The 17667-nt window shown below is 44.0% G+C and overlaps 1 protein-coding gene across 3 annotated transcripts in view; it reads right to left on the reverse strand.

The window, feature by feature from the left end:
• The window catches only part of LOC125457224 (lebercilin-like protein), a 100041-nt gene that overhangs the window by 18354 nt on the left and 64020 nt on the right, over positions 1-17667 (reverse strand). For 2 of the 3 annotated variants that reach the window (XM_048541151.2, XM_059650023.1), the window contains exons 6-7: positions 13122-13231; positions 10199-10301 (exon numbers count right to left, since the gene is read on the reverse strand). The exons of the other annotated variant lie outside the window; for it this stretch is intronic. In XM_048541151.2, the coding sequence (XP_048397108.1) occupies positions 10199-10301; positions 13122-13231 (213 nt within the window). The remainder of the gene's footprint in view (positions 1-10198; positions 10302-13121; positions 13232-17667) is intronic. 3 annotated transcript variants of the gene reach the window in all.

The raw sequence follows: 17667 nt of genomic DNA on the forward strand, positions 1-17667 counted from the left end.
TTTGCCTCAGTCTGGTAAAAATTAAGTCTACTATTAATGTACAGTCTACTAAGAACCTAACTGATGACACCACAAACAGGATCCAGGGTTAGCTTTGACTGTTCTAGTCTAAATCTCCCTTAAAACTGAGTTCTGGAATGTCACACCCTTGCACTGTGAGGACATTGCAGTCAACAAACACAAAGGAACATAAGATAATAAAATGTGAGGCTGGATGAACACAGCAGGCCAAGCAGCATCTCAGGAGCACAAAAGCTGACGTTTCGGGCCTAGACCCTTCATCAGAGAGGGGGATGGGGGGAGGGAACTGGAATAAATAGGGAGAGAGGGGGAGGCGGACCGAAGATGGAGAGTAAAGAAGATAGGTGGAGAGGGTGTAGGTGGGGAGGTAGGGAGGGGATAGGTCAGTCCAGGGAAGACGGACAGGTCAAGGAGGTGGGATGAGGTTAGTAGGTAGCTGGGGGTGCGGCTTGGGGTGGGAGGAAGGGATGGGTGAGAGGAAGAACCGGTTAGGGAGGCAGAGACAGGTTGGACTGGTTTTGGGATGCAGTGGGTGGGGGGGAAGAGCTGGGCTGGTTGTGTGGTGCAGTGGGGGGAGGGGATGAACTGGGCTGGTTTAGGGATGCAGTGGGGGAAGGGGAGATTTTGAAACTGGTGAAGTCCACATTGATACCATATGGCTGCAGGGTTCCCAGGCGGAATATGAGTTGCTGTTCCTGCAACCTTCGGGTGGCATCATTGTGGCAGTGCAGGAGGCCCATGATGGACATGTCATCAAGAGAATGGGAGGGGGAGTGGAAATGGTTTGCGACTGGGAGGTGCAGTTGTTTGTTGCGAACTGAGCGGAGGTGTTCTGCAAAGCGGTCCCCAAGCCTCCGCTTGGTTTCCCCAATGTAGAGGAAGCCGCACCGGGTACAGTGGATGCAGTATACCACATTGGCAGATGTGCAGGTGAACCTCTGCTTAATGTGGAATGTCATCTTGGGGCCTGGGATGGGGGTGAGGGAGGAGGTGTGGGGACAAGTGTAGCATTTCCTGCGGTTGCAGGGGAAGGTGCCGGGTGTGGTGGGGTTGGAGGGCAGTGTGGAGCGAACAAGGGAGTCACGGAGAGAGTGGTCTCTCCGGAAAGCAGACAGGGGAGGGGATGGAAAAATGTCTTGGGTGGTGGGGTCGGATTGTAAATGGCGGAAGTGTCGGAGGATAATGCGTTGTATCCGGAGGTTGGTAGGGTGGTGTGTGAGAACGAGGGGGATCCTCTTGGGGCGGTTGTGGCGGGGGCGGGGTGTGAGGGATGTGTCGCGGGAGATGCGGGAGACGCGGTCAAGGGCGTTCTCAATCACCGTGGGGGGAAAGTTGCGGTCCTTAAAGAACTTGGACATCTGGGATGTGCGGGAGTGGAATGTCTTATCGTGGGAGCAGATGCGGCGGAGGCGGAGGAATTCCCAATTCCTCCGCCTCCGCCGCATCTGCTCCCACGATAAGACATTCCACTCCCGCACATCCCAGATGTCCAAGTTCTTTAAGGACCGCAACTTTCCCCCCACGGTGATTGAGAACGCCCTTGACCGCGTCTCCCGCATCTCCCGCGACACATCCCTCACACCCCGCCCCCGCCACAACCGCCCCAAGAGGATCCCCCTCGTTCTCACACACCACCCTACCAACCTCCGGATACAACGCATTATCCTCCGACACTTCCGCCATTTACAATCCGACCCCACCACCCAAGACATTTTTCCATCCCCTCCCCTGTCTGCTTTCCGGAGAGACCACTCTCTCCGTGACTCCCTTGTTCGCTCCACACTGCCCTCCAACCCCACCACACCCGGCACCTTCCCCTGCAACCGCAGGAAATGCTACACTTGTCCCCACACCTCCTCCCTCACCCCCATCCCAGGCCCCAAGATGACATTCCACATTAAGCAGAGGTTCACCTGCACATCTGCCAATGTGGTATACTGCATCCACTGTACCCGGTGCGGCTTCCTCTACATTGGGGAAACCAAGCGGAGGCTTGGGGACCGCTTTGCAGAACACCTCCGCTCAGTTCGCAACAAACAACTGCACCTCCCAGTCGCAAACCATTTCCACTCCCCCTCCCATTCTCTTGATGACATGTCCATCATGGGCCTCCTGCACTGCCACAATGATGCCACCTGAAGGTTGCAGGAACAGCAACTCATATTCCGCCTGGGAACCCTGCAGCCATATGGTATCAATGTGGACTTCACCAGTTTCAAAATCTCCCCTTCCCCCACTGCATCCCTAAACCAGCCCAGTTCATCCCCTCCCCCCACTGCACCACACAACCAGCCCAGCTCTTCCCCCCCACCCACTGCATCCCAAAACCAGTCCAACCTGTCTCTGCCTCCCTAACCGGTTCTTCCTCTCACCCATCCCTTCCTCCCACCCCAAGCCGCACCCCCAGCTACCTACTAACCTCATCCCACCTCCTTGACCTGTCCGTCTTCCCTGGACTGACCTATCCCCTCCCTACCTCCCCACCTACACCCTCTCCACCTATCTTCTTTACTCTCCATCTTCGGTCCGCCTCCCCCTCTCTCCCTATTTATTCCAGTTCCCTCCCCCCATCCCCCTCTCTGATGAAGGGTCTAGGCCCGAAACGTCAGCTTTTGTGCTCCTGAGATGCTGCTTGGCCTGCTGTGTTCATCCAGCCTCACATTTTATTATCTTGGAATCTCCAGCATCTGCAGTTCCCATTATCTCTCTCCCAAACACAAAGGAACAGTTGTCACAGTGTCTCCCTAGCAGAAAGGTAGACAAAGTCTGTAGTGCAATCTTATCTTGCCAGACTTTCTTCAACTTCTAAAGGAACTCTGCAAGTTCAGCTGACTGCACCTACCTGAATCTGAATTCTCATGGAAAAGAACCTTGACTGAACACTGAATTTCTGACTCAAACAAAGTCCAATAGATTAGTAATATTCTTTGACTGCATTTTTAAAGTTGTTCTTATTGTAAACTCTTTTGTTTCCTTCTTATTTTTCCTTCTCTGTGTATATGTTTGACTTGTATCAAATAAATGCAAGTATTTTCATACTTGGCTCCTATTACATGGCATTGTGGGGAAAACAACAGGTGCACAGAGGGATTTGGGAATCCTCATGCATAATTCATGAAAAGCTGGCAGTCACATTCAGTGGGTACAATGGAAGGCAAAAGGGAATGGAGTACAAGTTTAGGTTTTGTTAAAACAATCCAAGGCACCTGTTTTGGGTTACTAGAGGCAGTTCAGGGTAGATTCACTTGGCTGATACTGGGTATGGAGGGACTATCTTATAGAGAGATTGGGTCTGTACTCATTGGAATTTCAAAGAATGACAGGTTACCTTATCAATGCATATAAGATTCTTTGGGGACTTGACAGGATAAATGCAGGAAGGCTAGGACTGCAGGGCATGTTCTCAAAATAAGGGATTGCTCATTTAAAACAGAGATTAGGAGGAATTTTTTTTCTCTCAGAGGGGAGTGAATCTCTGGAACATTTTGCTGCACATTAAGGCTGAGATAAACAGATTTTTAATCAGTAAAGGAATTAGGGAAATGGAGAAAAGGCAGGAAAGTGAAATTCATGATTATCAGATCAGAAATGATCTCATTGAATGGCAGAGCAGACTCAATGGATGTAAGTGTCGATGTCTGCTCTCACATCTTCTGGTCTTGTGGTCTTTGTTTTTATGGCTCTTGATGGCTTAAAATAAGGAGGTAGAGTTTATGTGTGTAAACAAGTAACAACTGAAATATTAGATTAGATTAAATTCTCCACAGTGTGGAAATAGGCCCTTCAGCCCAACATGTCCACGCTGCCCCTTTGCAGCATCCCACCCAGACCCATCCCCCATAACCCACACACCCCTGAACAGTATGGGCAATTTAGCATGGCCAATCCACCTAGCCTGCACATCTTTGGACTGTGGGAGGAAACCGGAGCATCCGGAGGAAACCCACGCAGACACAGGGAGAATGTGCAAACTCCACACAGACAGTTACCCAAGGCTGGAATTGAATCCAGGTTCCTGGCGCTGTGAGGCTGCAGTGCTAACCACTGAGCCACCATGTCGCCCTAAATTATTATTATTATTATTATTATTATTATTATTATTATTATATTTATTATTATATTATCATAATAATAATTAATAATTTGCACATAAAGAAACTTGTCTGCTAAGGCCTTAGGGCTGTTTATAACCTCAGTCATGCTGAGAGAACTTGATAAGCAAAGTTGATGGATATATTTAAATTTGGAATGGGAGTTTGCAATAATTCCAGATTTATTTGCTGGAACTTGAACATAATCAGTAGATTTCTGGGATCCCATACTGCCTCTTGTAAAAGGCAACAGCAAGTGAAATGTTGATATTGTGTTATATGCTTGTGTACGTATTCCTAATGTATATATTACCAATTTTTAAAAAATAAATCGTTTCAGGCAGCAGCAGAATTGTACTTATCCACATTTGCCACCTTATGGCCCAGCATATACCACACTCTACCACTATTGTTAAACCAGAAATTCAACTTTGGTTCAGTGAAGAGTGCAGAAGGGCATTTTGGCAGCAGCTACAATACATGCCAACTTACATGCCAAACAGCAGAAGTAGAGAGGAATAAAAGATCAACGTTAGTCTCTGCAGTTTGCCACATCCAGTTGTGATTGGACAGTTAAACAACTAATAGGAAGAGGAGTCTGTACGATTATCCCCAACATCAGTGATGGAAAGCTTAGCACATCAGTGTAAAAATTAAGGCTGAATTATTTGAATCCATCTTCAGCCAGAGTGGATGATCCATCTTGGCTTTCTCCTAAAGTTCCCAACATCATAGATGTCCATCTTCAACCAATTTGATACAAACAATATAACATCAAGAAATGATTGGACGCATGGGATACCATAAAGGATATAGGGCTGGTGACATTCCAGCAAAAGAACTTGAAGGCCTGTGCTCCAGAACTTGTTGCACTCCTAAGGTTAATCCAGTATAGCTATCACACTGGCATCTACCCAGCAAAGTGAAAAATTACCCAAATAGGTTTTCCCATAAAGAACAGGACCAATCTAAAACAAAATTATAGTCTAATCATATTATTCCCAAGAATAAGCAAAATAATTATTGACAATGCTATCATGCAGCACTTGCAAGGGAATCACCTGCTTACAGGCATTCAGTTTAATTTGTCAGGGCCACTCAGCTCTTCATCAGATTGCAGCTTTGGTGCAAAAATGGACAAAAGAGCTGAACTCCAAAGGAGAGCTGAGAGTGACTGATCTTGACAACAAGACAGCATTTGACCAAGTGAGGCATTAAGAGGCCTTAATTAAACTGGATGCAATGGGAGTTGTTGGAGAAAGCCCCCTGCCAGCTGGGGTCATACTGAGCACAAAAGAAGATAGTTGCAGTTGTTGGAGGCTAATCATCTCACTCCAAAAGTATCCTAACAGGAGTTCCTCAGGGTACTGTCCTCAGCCTAACCAGCTTCAGCTGCTTCATCAATGACCAGCCCTCCAGCATAAATTCAGAAGAGGGGATGTCCCCTGATGACTGCATAATGTTCAGAATCATTTACTACTCCTCAGGTTCTGAAGCAATCTGTGTCCATGAGTATCAAGACTCAGACAATATACAGCCTGATAAGTGGCAAGTAATAGCTTGTGCCATACAAAAGCCAGGAAATGACTATCTCCAACAAACAGAATCTAATCATTTCTGCTTGACAATAATAGTATTACCATCACTGAATCTCTCACTCTCAACATCCGGAGAGTTACTATTGTCCAGAAACTGAACTGGACCAGCCATGTAAATACATTGGCTGCAAGAGTGAGTCAGGAACTAAGAATTCTCTGGGGAGTAACTCAACTTCTATATCCCCAGTGTCCGTACATCCATCAAAAAATCAGTATGATAAAATACTCTCCGTATATGCCTGGACGAGTGCAGCTCCAACAACACTCAAAAATGTTGATACCATTCACAGGAAAACATTCAACTTGATTAGCACCTGATCCACCATTATCAACAATCATTCTCTTCACCACCAACCCACAACAACCATCTAAATGGTACTCTGCAATGATTCACCAAGGGTCCTTGAACAGCACTTTCATTTCCACCAACATGTAGCTAGAAGAAAAAGGTCAGCTAATGCATGGGGGAACACCATTACTTACAAGTTCCTCTCCAAGTCATACACCATCTTGACTGGAACTATAATGCCATTTTTTTCCCTGTCACTGGGTCAAAATACTACCATTTCCTTCCTAACAGCACTATGTATTCATACATACCAAGGGCTATAATGTTTCAAGAGGACAAGTCTCCACCACCTTCTCCAGGGCAATTAGGCAATAAAATCTAGTCTAGTCCAGAGAAGCCCATATACGATGAAAAGAAATGTAAAAAGCTGTTCCAAAGTAGTCTGCCAAAATATCTGATTTGATACCAATACAATGTTATATTTGTATCCTGTGATCCAGGCTGGATAGAGTACTGGGTGAAGCTGTTCCCAGTTGAAAAAGGAACAAGAATGAAGTCATGGATTTAAAATGACATGTAAAAGAAGCTAGGATGATGTGAGAAAACACATTTTCACACAGTAGTTAGGGTCTGGAATGCAATGTCTGGAAATTTGGCAGAGGCAGTTTCAATTGAGGCATTCAAGAGGGTACTGGATGACAGTTTGGATAGAAATAGTGCACAAGGCTATGGAGAAAAGGCAGGAGATTGGCACCAGAAATGATGCCCATTTGAAGAGCAGTTGCGGACACAGTCAGCTGAATGGCCTCCTTCTGCACTGTAACAATTCTGTGATTCTTTCTTTTGTGTACTTCACCGATCCTGAATTGTATTATTAGATCGTCCTTTTTTCCAAAGCTCTTTTCAAATGTAGGTTCTCCACTGCTCTTTTGAAGGTGCTGACTTAGTTTCCAGTTATGTTTTACCAGGTGCTGGAATTGGGAAGGAAAGCGAAGTGTTGGGAAGTAATTGCACAGTTCTGGGTCGAGACAGCTGAAGGCACAGCAATTGAACTTGGGGATGTTCAAAGGCAAGTTAGATGAATCTCTGAGTTGTGGGGCCGGAGGCTATTACAGAGAAAGGGTGGAGAAAAGCTAAGAAGGGATTTGAAAACAAAGATGAGAATTTTAAAATCAAGGCGTTGTAAGGAGACAATTTGGTTAGCCAGCATAGGAGGTGATAGGTGAATTCTTGTCAACTAAGACTCAGGCAGCTGATTTTTGGATGACCTCAAGTTCACAAAATGGACACCAACCAGAAGAGCATTCGAATAGTCAAACCTACAGGCAACAAGAGCACAAATGAAAGCTTCAGCAGCAGATGAGCCGAGGCAGGGATGGAATGAGGAGATGTATGAAGATGGAAATAGGCTATTGTAGTGATGGCATGTATTTGAGGTCTGATGCTCAGCTTGGAGCCAAATGTGATACCAAGGTTGCAAACAGACTAGTTAATTCTTGGATTGTTTTGAGAGAGAAGGATGGAGTCAATAGCCAATAATGGAGTGTGGATTTGGAGTGGAGATGACAAAACAGTACAGAATAAATATTCTGTTGTCTTATCTCAGTTATTGTCATTTTTCAATTTAAATCTGGTATCAATAATTGTCATTTTCGCATTTCAATCTGGTGTTTGGTTACCTGTTCAAACCCGCTACTTATCTGAGCATATGATCTTATTTGATACTTCAGAGCAGACCCCGGTTGCGTTGTTGCAGGTGAGAAAGGAACAAGTCAATTTGTATAGCAGTGGTATCCTAAAGCATTTCAGAGTTAATAAAGCACTTCTTGTAGGTATAGAACAGTGGGAAGCTACTCTCCCTTAGAAAACACACTTAAAAGTAAAAGCAATAAACTGGCCAATCATATTTTAGCTCTTTTCTGAGAGTTGATTGGTATTTGCCCATATAAAATGGAGATTGTGCAACGGAAAGTAGGTCATGAGTTTTAAATAGCTTTGGAGTGTCTGGAAGAAGTAATGAGGTGTCTAACAAATGAGCTTTTTTTCCTCCTGCCTTTCTTTCTGCTGCTCAATGTCCAAACACCAGGCCATACAACATTGCCATGACATCTCCATTCCCTACAATACCCATTATAACAGTTCCTCAAAGCAAGATCGCTGATTAGTGGAAATTAGGAATTTACTTTGTGGTTGTGGCAAAGCCTGACCATGTTCATGCTAGCCAGGTTACACACTGCTGGAAGATGAGGCTCTCACTCCAGTATTCTGAGGCAGCATGAAGCCCAAATACCGGAGGTGAAGGACTATTGTGCTAAGCCACTACATCATCCAATCTTTCCCTTCGTTTCAATAAAGTTACACTTATAACAGTTCAATATATGTAATGTAACAAAAATAAAGACTTCTAGGGTGCCACCATTCTGGTCTTTTATAAGGCAATCTGACAGTCAAATGAGATTTCTGGAAATTATCGTGTGATAACCAAACCAAAAATATGTTCTTCTTGTTAAAAAAAAAAGGTTTTTCTTCACGTCTGACTGATGTGGAGCCACTGGCTATAGAAGATTTGGACGAACTTAGTAAATGTTTGAATGCAAAATACTACTCAACCTTCCGGCTCTGAGTAAAGGTATGTTGATCTCTCCGACTCCTAGCTTCAGCCTTAGAAAAATAATGGACAGAAGAACCTGCTCCCCATTGTTATTTAAACTACTAACAATGCAACTTCAACAAAAAAATTGAAATGAGATCGGTGCTGGACCCAATGGTGTTTGTCATTTATTTCAATGATTTGGATGAGAATGTAGAAGGCATGGCTAGTAAGTGTGCAGTTGACACCAAAATTGTTGTCAGTGAGGAAGATTTAAGATAACAAAGGGATCTTGATTAACTGGGCCAAAGGCTGAGGAGGTGCAGATGGAGTTTAATTTGGTCAAACATGAAATATTACATTTTGGTAAAACAAACAACAGCAGGTCTGACACAGTCAAAGGTATGGCCCTGGGTAGTGTTGTCGCACAGAGTGGCCTCAAGGGTTCAGGTATTTAGTTCTTTGAAAGTTGAGTCATGGGTAGACACGGTGGTTCAAAAGGCATTTGTCACACTTGCCTTCATTGCTGAGGCCACTGAGTATAGGAGTTGGAACATCATGTTGAGGTTGTACAGGATGTAGGCAAGGCCACTTTATGAATACTGTGTAGAGTTCTGGTTGTGTTGCTGTAGGAAGGATATTATAAAATTGGAGAGGATTCAGAAAAGATTTGTCAGGAAATCGCAGGGTCTGGAGGGTTTGAGTTATGAGAAGAGCCTGGATAGGCTGGGACTTCTTCATTGGAGCATAGATGGTTCAGGGATGATAGAGGCTTATAAAATCATGCGGGGCATAGATAAGATGAATAGCAAAGGTCTTTTGCGTAGAATATGGGAGTTTAAAACTGGTGGGGGGGGCATATTTTTAAGGTGAGAGGAGAAAGATTTAAAAGGGACTTGAGGCCAGCTTTCTTACACACAGGGTGGTTTGTTTGTGAAATGAATTGGCAGAGGAAGTGGTAGATGCAGGTATAGTTACAATGTTTAAGACATTTGGATGGGTAAATGAATAGGAAAGATTTAGAGAGATGTGGGCCAAGTGGGACTAGTTTAGTTTGGGAAACTTGGTCAGCATACATGAGTTGGACCAAAGGGTCTGTTTCCGTGCTGTATGACTCTATGACTACCTCTCATATCTGTTTTAAATTATTCATATGATCATTATTAGTGGAGACAAAGAACACTGAGTATACAAATAGAAAACTTTAATTTGTCACCAACAAAATAGGGCAGCTTCAGAATATTCACAGTATTTTTACTTCCTGAAGAGAGAGCTTTCCTCTCCCTGTTTCTTTTGTATATCTTTCATTCCTGAACAATTGGTCAGATGGTGGACTTTTCTGTGCAAGAGAACTCCAATTTTACTCTCTCTCCTTCTCCCACACTCAAACCTTATACTCCTATTTCCTGGCCTCAGTCCACCTTCCCTGAACAGTGCAGCAAATGAGGACCTGCATGAAGATTTTAGGAAAATGCGCCCTCTGTGGTGTAGCATTTTAGGACTCAAATTTTAAAAACAGGTTCGATGTATTTGTTGTCTCTCATGCTCTTTCTTATAATTGATTACTTTCAGTTCCGATGAGTTTCTGTAGAGAATATAAAAGGCTCACCTTTTCTTAGTCTCTCCATCTCAGAATCTAATTCACTGTCTTCCTTTCTGAGTTGTCTTTTTGATGCTTTGCAATCATCATCAGCTTCATTTGGTGCTTCCTTCTGTTGCATTGCAAAATAGTTATTTTCAAAATAAGCTTTTGTGTATTGATAAGAGTGTGATCTCTAGGTCAGTGTGATAACAGCAGCATAGTACCACTTTTATTGAGGGATTATTTTCTACTGTCCCAAGCTTCATTATATGACTGGGCACCATACAGCAGCTGTCACTCACCTCTGGCCTTCTACTTCAATTAAACAAACATAACAAAAATCAAGGTACACAGAAGAAAAAAAAATCAATAAAACATTTCATTCAGTGGAAGCATTGCAATGATAATGACAAGGGTACTGAGCCTGAGAGTTTGATGCAGACCCAAGTCTCCCAGTTCCATCTCTGGTTAGTTCTAAGCTGGCAGACCTCAGCTGGAAGTCATTGTGGGGAATGCTACAGTTCTCCTCAATCTACTGAGGTCAAAGGCAGATTCAGAATTCCAAGCTCCTTTTTGTTTTATCTAATGTATTCTAAATTTAAAATGCATTGAAGACAAGAATAGGCTTGAGATGTTACATCACAAACCCCTAAAACAGCACATAGTTTAAAATCAAAGTCTGCACTGTCAGCTGAATAGCTGAGAGGCCTTTTTCTGTTTAGTCATGTCATGAGTCTGCTGGCTCATTTATTTCTCTTTGCTTATACTGACGAGCTCACAATTCAAATACCAGATAAATCTAACAGTAATATCCCTTTCTTTAAAGTACAAACTCAGATTTGATAGAGTTCCAGTTCTAGAGAGTCTGCTGACCCTTATCTGTGGGCTTATGTTAGCTCTTTCTCTATTTTATCTCATGCTGGCAATCTTTGTCTTCATCGACCTCAAATTTGTACCCTTTAATTTCTTCCTGCAAAGTACTCTGCTCTCGTGCTCTCTATTCTTTCCATTTGTCTTGCATTCTCCCTGTATAGATTCTTATTCCATCACCTTAAACTCACAATCATTTGACTGAGATTACCTTTCTCTCTGAGTCCCATCATTCTTGACTTCTGCCATTAAACTCATTATTTTTGCCTCTGACCCTTTTGATTTGCTCAACATCTTTAGATTTTGCTGTTTCTGTTGGTTAACTTCTGGATTTCCTGTGAGCTGGACTGGATTTTCTTTTAATGTGTATATTTTCAATATCATAGAAGGTAGTATCAAAGCACCACTGGTGAAATAAGGCCAGATTCAAATTGATAAACTGCTTTTTAAACAATCTATTTTTCTAATTGACCTGTTCATTGATGTCTTTCACACCTCTGGAATATTGGGACTTGAGCCCAAGCCTCCTGATTCAAGGCTAAGTCTGCTACTACTGCACGACCAGAGGACTCAAGCTGCTTCAGTTCACATTTGCTTTTTTATTTAGCCTATTTTTCCTAATCAAACCGTTCAGAAATGTTATTACACACCTCTGGAGCAGGTGGGATTTGAACCTGGGCCTCTCAGCCCAGGGGTAAAGATGCTAGCGCTGTAGCACAAGAGAACTTAAGCAGCTTTATTTTACAGCAAAGTGAACAGCCTTTAAAGTGGGACTTACTAAATTCAATAGCACAATTTACCTTCAAGTAATAGAATAAAATTAACACGCAGAATGACCACCACATCTGCATGCCATCTAACTTGACATAGACAAGGCACTTAAAGGCATGTTTCATGCTGGGTGTCTGACATCCTTTGAAACCTCACAGCAATGTAGTCTTCAACAAGAAGCCTAAACAGTGAGTGTCAAAGAGATACTCAAAACGTGTATAGAGATATTGGGAACTGTTGATGCTGGAGAATCCGAGATAACAATGTGTGGAGCTGGATGAACATGGCAGGCCAAGCAGCATCTTGGGAGCACAAAAGCTGACGTTTCGGGCCTAGACCCTTCATCAGAAAAGGGGGAAGGGGAGAGGATTCTGGAAATAAATAGGGAGAGAGGAGAAGCAGTTCGAAGATGGAAAGAGGAGAAGATAGGTGGAGAGGAGACGGACAAGTTAAAGAGGTGGGGATGGAGCCAGTAGAGGTGAGTGTAGGTGGGGAGGTAGGGAGGGGATAGTTCAGTCCAGGGAGGATGGATTTCACAAGCTTCAAAATCACTCCTCCCCCTCCCGTATCCCAAAACCAGCCCAGCTCATCCCCGCCTCCCTAACCTGTTCTTCCTCTCACCTATCCCCTTCTCCCATCTCAACCTGCACCCCCATCTCCTACCTACCAACTTCACCCTTGACCTGTCCGTCCTCCCCAGACTGACCTATCCCCTCCCTACCTCCCCACCTACACTCACCTCCACTGGCTCCATCCCTGTCCCTTTAAGTTGTCTATTTTCCTCTCCACCTATCTTCTCCTCTATCCATCTTCAATCCTCCTCCCCATTTATTTCAGAACCATCTCCCCCTCCCCCTTTTCTGATGAAGGGTCTAGGCCCGAAACATCAGCTTTTGTGCTCCTCAGATGTTGCTTGGCTTGTTGTGTTCATCCAGCTCCACACTTTGTTATCTCAAAACGTGTACACATGTTTTTGTAGGGATGCGGAAATAGCAATCCGCAAGAATAACCATACTTGACTTCAGCCCCCTTCCTCCTTTAACTCACAGTAGGAGCCCGATTGCGATTCGCAACGAGACTACCTAGCTCAAACCAGGCTTCTTCCATTTGTGTCAGTTGTAACCGAAAGTGAACTTATCAATTTAACCACCACTGCATTAGAATCATCCATGCCAATGGGAAATAGTAAATTATCCTTTGGTATTTAGTGCAATTCCTTTAAAAATCACGTTGTATCAGTTAATTGACAAACAACAGGGCATGTTATAACTGAAGTGTGGTTGAAATAAAAATTCAATGTAAAGGTTACCTCACTATGTACAGGCTTCTTCTCTAAATTTGGAAGGACATTATGAGGAGAAAAGGAAGTGATGGGAGACAAAGATTCTTCTGTCTGTATTGCTTTGGCCACATTTTCAGCTGTGTGACAAAAAGAAACAATAAGTGCAACTGCAGAATTACTACAGAACCTGCCAAAGACCAGGTGCAGTGGAAATGTATACATGTTTAGCCTTTATTCTATTGCAACACGTTCAAACATCATTACTGCCATTCTTATTAATTGCAGTGCAGCTGAACTTGCAATGGCAATACACTTGGCCATTTTATGAAATATGTGGTGGTTTGGGAAGGAGGAATGTCACAGCAAACGCTAAAAAAGTCATTTTATTTTAAAGAAGCAATACAAATAAAGGCCAATTAAATATCAGTTATAGATATTCATTCAAATAAGGAATGTAAATGAAGCCATTTGGGACAATAGAATTTGATCCTCAGCTCTGTGGTCATTCCCTTCAATAACATGTATACCTTTATGTACACTGTTAAGGGGATGACCTTTCAGGGACTAGTGGCAGCAGTCAGGTCAGTACCACTGTGACCAGCTCTGAGCCTCAAAGGGAAAGGGTGCAGTTAGACAGAGCAATACTGATAGGAGACTCAATTGTGAGGGGGACAGACAGGAGATTCTGTGGCGTAGAAGAGATACCAGGATGGTGTGTTGTATCCCGGGTGGCAGCGTCAAGGATGTCTCTGAGCATTTGCAGAACATTCTGAAGGGGGTGGGTGAACAGCCAGAGGTCATTGTGCACATCAATACAAATGGCATTGGTAGACAAAAGGAGGGGAGGCAATGGCTTAGTGGTATTATTGCCGGACTGTTAATCCAGAGACCCAGATAACGTTCTGGGGACCCAGCTTGAATTTGATTTCAACACAATAACTCTGGAATTAACAATCTAATGATGACTGTGATTCCATTGTCGATTGTTGGAAAACCCATCTGGTTCACTAACGTCCTTTAGGGAAGGAAACTGCCATCTTTATCTGGTTTAGTTTATATGTGATTCCAGATCCACAGCAATATGGTTAACTATAAAATGCCCTCTGGTCAATTAGGGATGGACAATCAATGCTGCTTAGCCAGCAACACCCTCATCCCATGAATGAATATAAAAAAATCTCCTATTGATTCAGTACATGAAATCGAGAGTTTGAACATTATTGAATTTTCAGGTGCTAATGTTGTAAACACTATATTGATACAATAAGAAATACTGTTTTCCTGGGTTCAAGCCATACCTAGTCCAGAGGTGTGTAATGACACCTCTGAACAAATTGTTTAAAAAAATAGGTTAAACTATATTACTAGTCCAGAGGGACTTTCTAAGGAAGAAAGTGTTGCAGTGAGGCGTTATTGGCCTCAAGCTAAATCCTATCTACTTGGATATTATTACACTTGATCGAAAGATAATTACACATAAGGAACACCGTTTGACCCATGTTTTTTGCCTCTATAATTCTATTTGAAAGCTTATTCCAAGTGTTGTTGTCCCTCTGTGTAGAGAAAAATTTATTGATTGCAGCCTTAAAATTACTTTCTACTCATTTGTTTCATTCCAATATTCACATTTTAATTTCAGTCTTCCAGATTTACCTTTTTAATAACATTTACTATCTTAGCCAGGGTATCAGCAGACCACAGAGGCAAATCCCAAACCTCAACACATAGTCTAGGCTGATTTATCAATGCAGTCAGGAGTGAATGCTGCCTGTGTGTTGTCTTGTGGAAAGGCAGTGGGATGTTGGCTGCAGCGATGGTGGAACAGGGACTCCTGGCTGCGGTAGGCCTGGGGTGGGGACCTTGCAGAGCGAGCAGCTGTCATTGGGACCCCAGCAGATGAAGATGAGCTCTATTTAAATAGTTTCTTTTATTCGTTTTATATGTCAAAACAGCCCCAGATTGTGGCAACCGCACACTTTTCACTATATCTCCAGAGTTATAGGAGATTCTGCTATAACATGTTTCCGGGCAACAGAAATTGGTTACAACATAACTGACAAATAGGGGAAGGCTATTTCTAAAATGTGAACTTGAGTCAGCTATAATGCAACTCCATTGGTGTGTGGAGGAATATACGTTGACATCACATGATCATTTCGCAGGCACAGTCTTGAGCATGTGCAATGTTAACCTCATCCTAGATAATGCGCCAAGCCATCCTCTTGCCATTGGTGAGCTTTCTGAAAACATCAAAATGCTATTTCTACCCCAAACACATCCTCTCTCCTTCAACCCATGGACCAGGATGCAAAAGAACATAGAACATTACAGCACAGTGCAGGCCCTTTGGCCCTCGATGTTGTGCCGACCTGTCATACCGATCTGTAGGGATGTACAGCTTCACCATAACCTCTTGGTTCCGGAACTCGATCCCTCTATTAATAAAAGCTAAAACACTGTACGCCTTCTTAACAGCCCTGTCAACCTGGGTGGCAACTTTCAAGGATCTGTGTACATGGACACCGAGATCTCTCTGCTCATCTACACTGCTAAGAATCTTACCATTAGCCCTGTACTTTGCCTTCCGGTTACTCCTACCAAAGTGCATCACCTCACACTTGTCTGCATCAAACTCCATTTGCCAATATGTCTCTCTGCAACCTACAGCATCCTTCGCCACTATCCACAACTCCACCGACCTTAGTGTCGTCTGCAAATTTACTAACCCATCCTTCTACGCCCTCATCCAGGTCATTTATAAAAATGACAAACAGCAGTGGACCCAACACTGACCCTTGTGGTACACCACTAGTATCTGGTCTCCAGGATGAACATTTCCCATCACCTACCACCCTCATTCCACATTAAGCAGAGGTTCACCTGCACATCTGCCAATGTGGTATACTGCATCCACTGTACCCGGTGCGGCTTCCTCTACATTGGGGAAACCAAGCGGAGGCTTGGAGACCGCTTTGCAGAACACCTCCGCTCAGTTCGCAACAAACAACTGCACCTCCCAGTCGCAAACCATTTCCACTACCCCTCCCATTCTCTAGATGACATGTCCATCATGGGCCTCCTGCACTGCCACAATGATGCCACCCGAAGGTTGCAGGAACAGCAACTCATATTCCGCCTGGGAACCCTGCAGCCTAATGGTATCAATGTGGACTTCACCAGTTTCAAAATCTCCCCTTCCCCTACTGCATCCCTAAACCAGCCCAGTTCGTCCCCTCCCCACACTGCACCACACAACCAGCCCAGCTCTTCCCCCCCACCCACTGCATCCCAAAACCAGTCCAACCTGTCTCTGCCTCCCTAACCGGTTCTTCCTCTCACCCATCCCTTCCTCCCACCACAAGCCGCACCCCCATCTACCTACTAACCTCATCCCACCTCCTTGACCTGTCCGTCTTCCCTGGACTGACCTATCCCCTCCCTACCTCCCCACCTATACTCTCTCCACCTATCTTCTTTACTCTCCATCTTCGGTCCGCCTCCCCCTCTCTCCCTATTTATTCCAGTTCCCTCTCCCTATCCCCCTCTCTGATGAAGGGTCCAGGCCCGAAACGTCAGCTTTTGTGCTCCTGAGATGCTGCTTGGCCTGCTGTGTTCATCCAGCCTCACATTTTATTACCTACCACCCTCTGTTTTCTTTCAGCAAGCCAATTTCCAATCCAAACTGCTATATCTCCCACAATTCCATTCCTCTGCATTTTGTACAATAGCCTACTGTGGGGAACCTTATCAAACGCCTTGCTGAAATCCATATACACCACATCAACCGGTTTACTCTCATCTACCTGTTTGGTCACCTTCTCAAAGAACTCAATAAGGTTTGTGAGGCACGACCTTTCCTTCACAAAACCGTGCTGACTATCCCTAATCAATTTATTCTTTTCCAGATGATTATAAATCCTATCCCTTATAACCTTTTTCAACACTTTACCAGCAACTGAGGTAAGGCTCACTGGTCTATAATTACCAGGGTTGTCTCTACTCCCCTTCTTGATCAGGGGAACCACATTTGCTATCCTCCAGTCATCTGGCACTATTCCTGTAGACAATGACGAGTTAAAGATCAATGCCAAAGGCTCGGTAATCTCCTCCCTGGCTTCCCAGAGGATCCGAGGATAAATCCCATCCAGCCCAGGGGACTTATCTATCTTCACCTTCTGAAGGATTTCTAATACCTCTTCCTTCTGAACCTCAATCCCACCTAGTCTACTAGCCTGTATCTCAGTATTCTCCTCAACAACATTGTCGTTTTCTAGAGTGAATACTGTTGCAAAATATTCATTTAGCGCTTCCCCTATCTCATCTGACTCCGCACACAACTTACCACTACTATCCTTGATTGGGCCTAATCTTACTTTCGTCATTCTTTTATTCCTTAAATACCTATAGAAAGCCTTAGTGTTTACCCTGATCCTATCCGCCAACAACTTCTCATGTCTCCTCCTGGCTCTTCTGAGCTCTCTCTTTAGGTCTTTCCGGGCTACCTCGTAGCCCTCAAGTGCCCTGACTGAGCCTTCACATCTCATCCCAACATAAGCCTTCTTCTTCCTCTTGA

The sequence above is a fragment of the Stegostoma tigrinum genome, chromosome 12 (genome assembly GCF_030684315.1).
Source record: "Stegostoma tigrinum isolate sSteTig4 chromosome 12, sSteTig4.hap1, whole genome shotgun sequence".
In the NCBI taxonomy this organism is placed as follows: domain Eukaryota; kingdom Metazoa; phylum Chordata; class Chondrichthyes; order Orectolobiformes; family Stegostomatidae; genus Stegostoma; species Stegostoma tigrinum.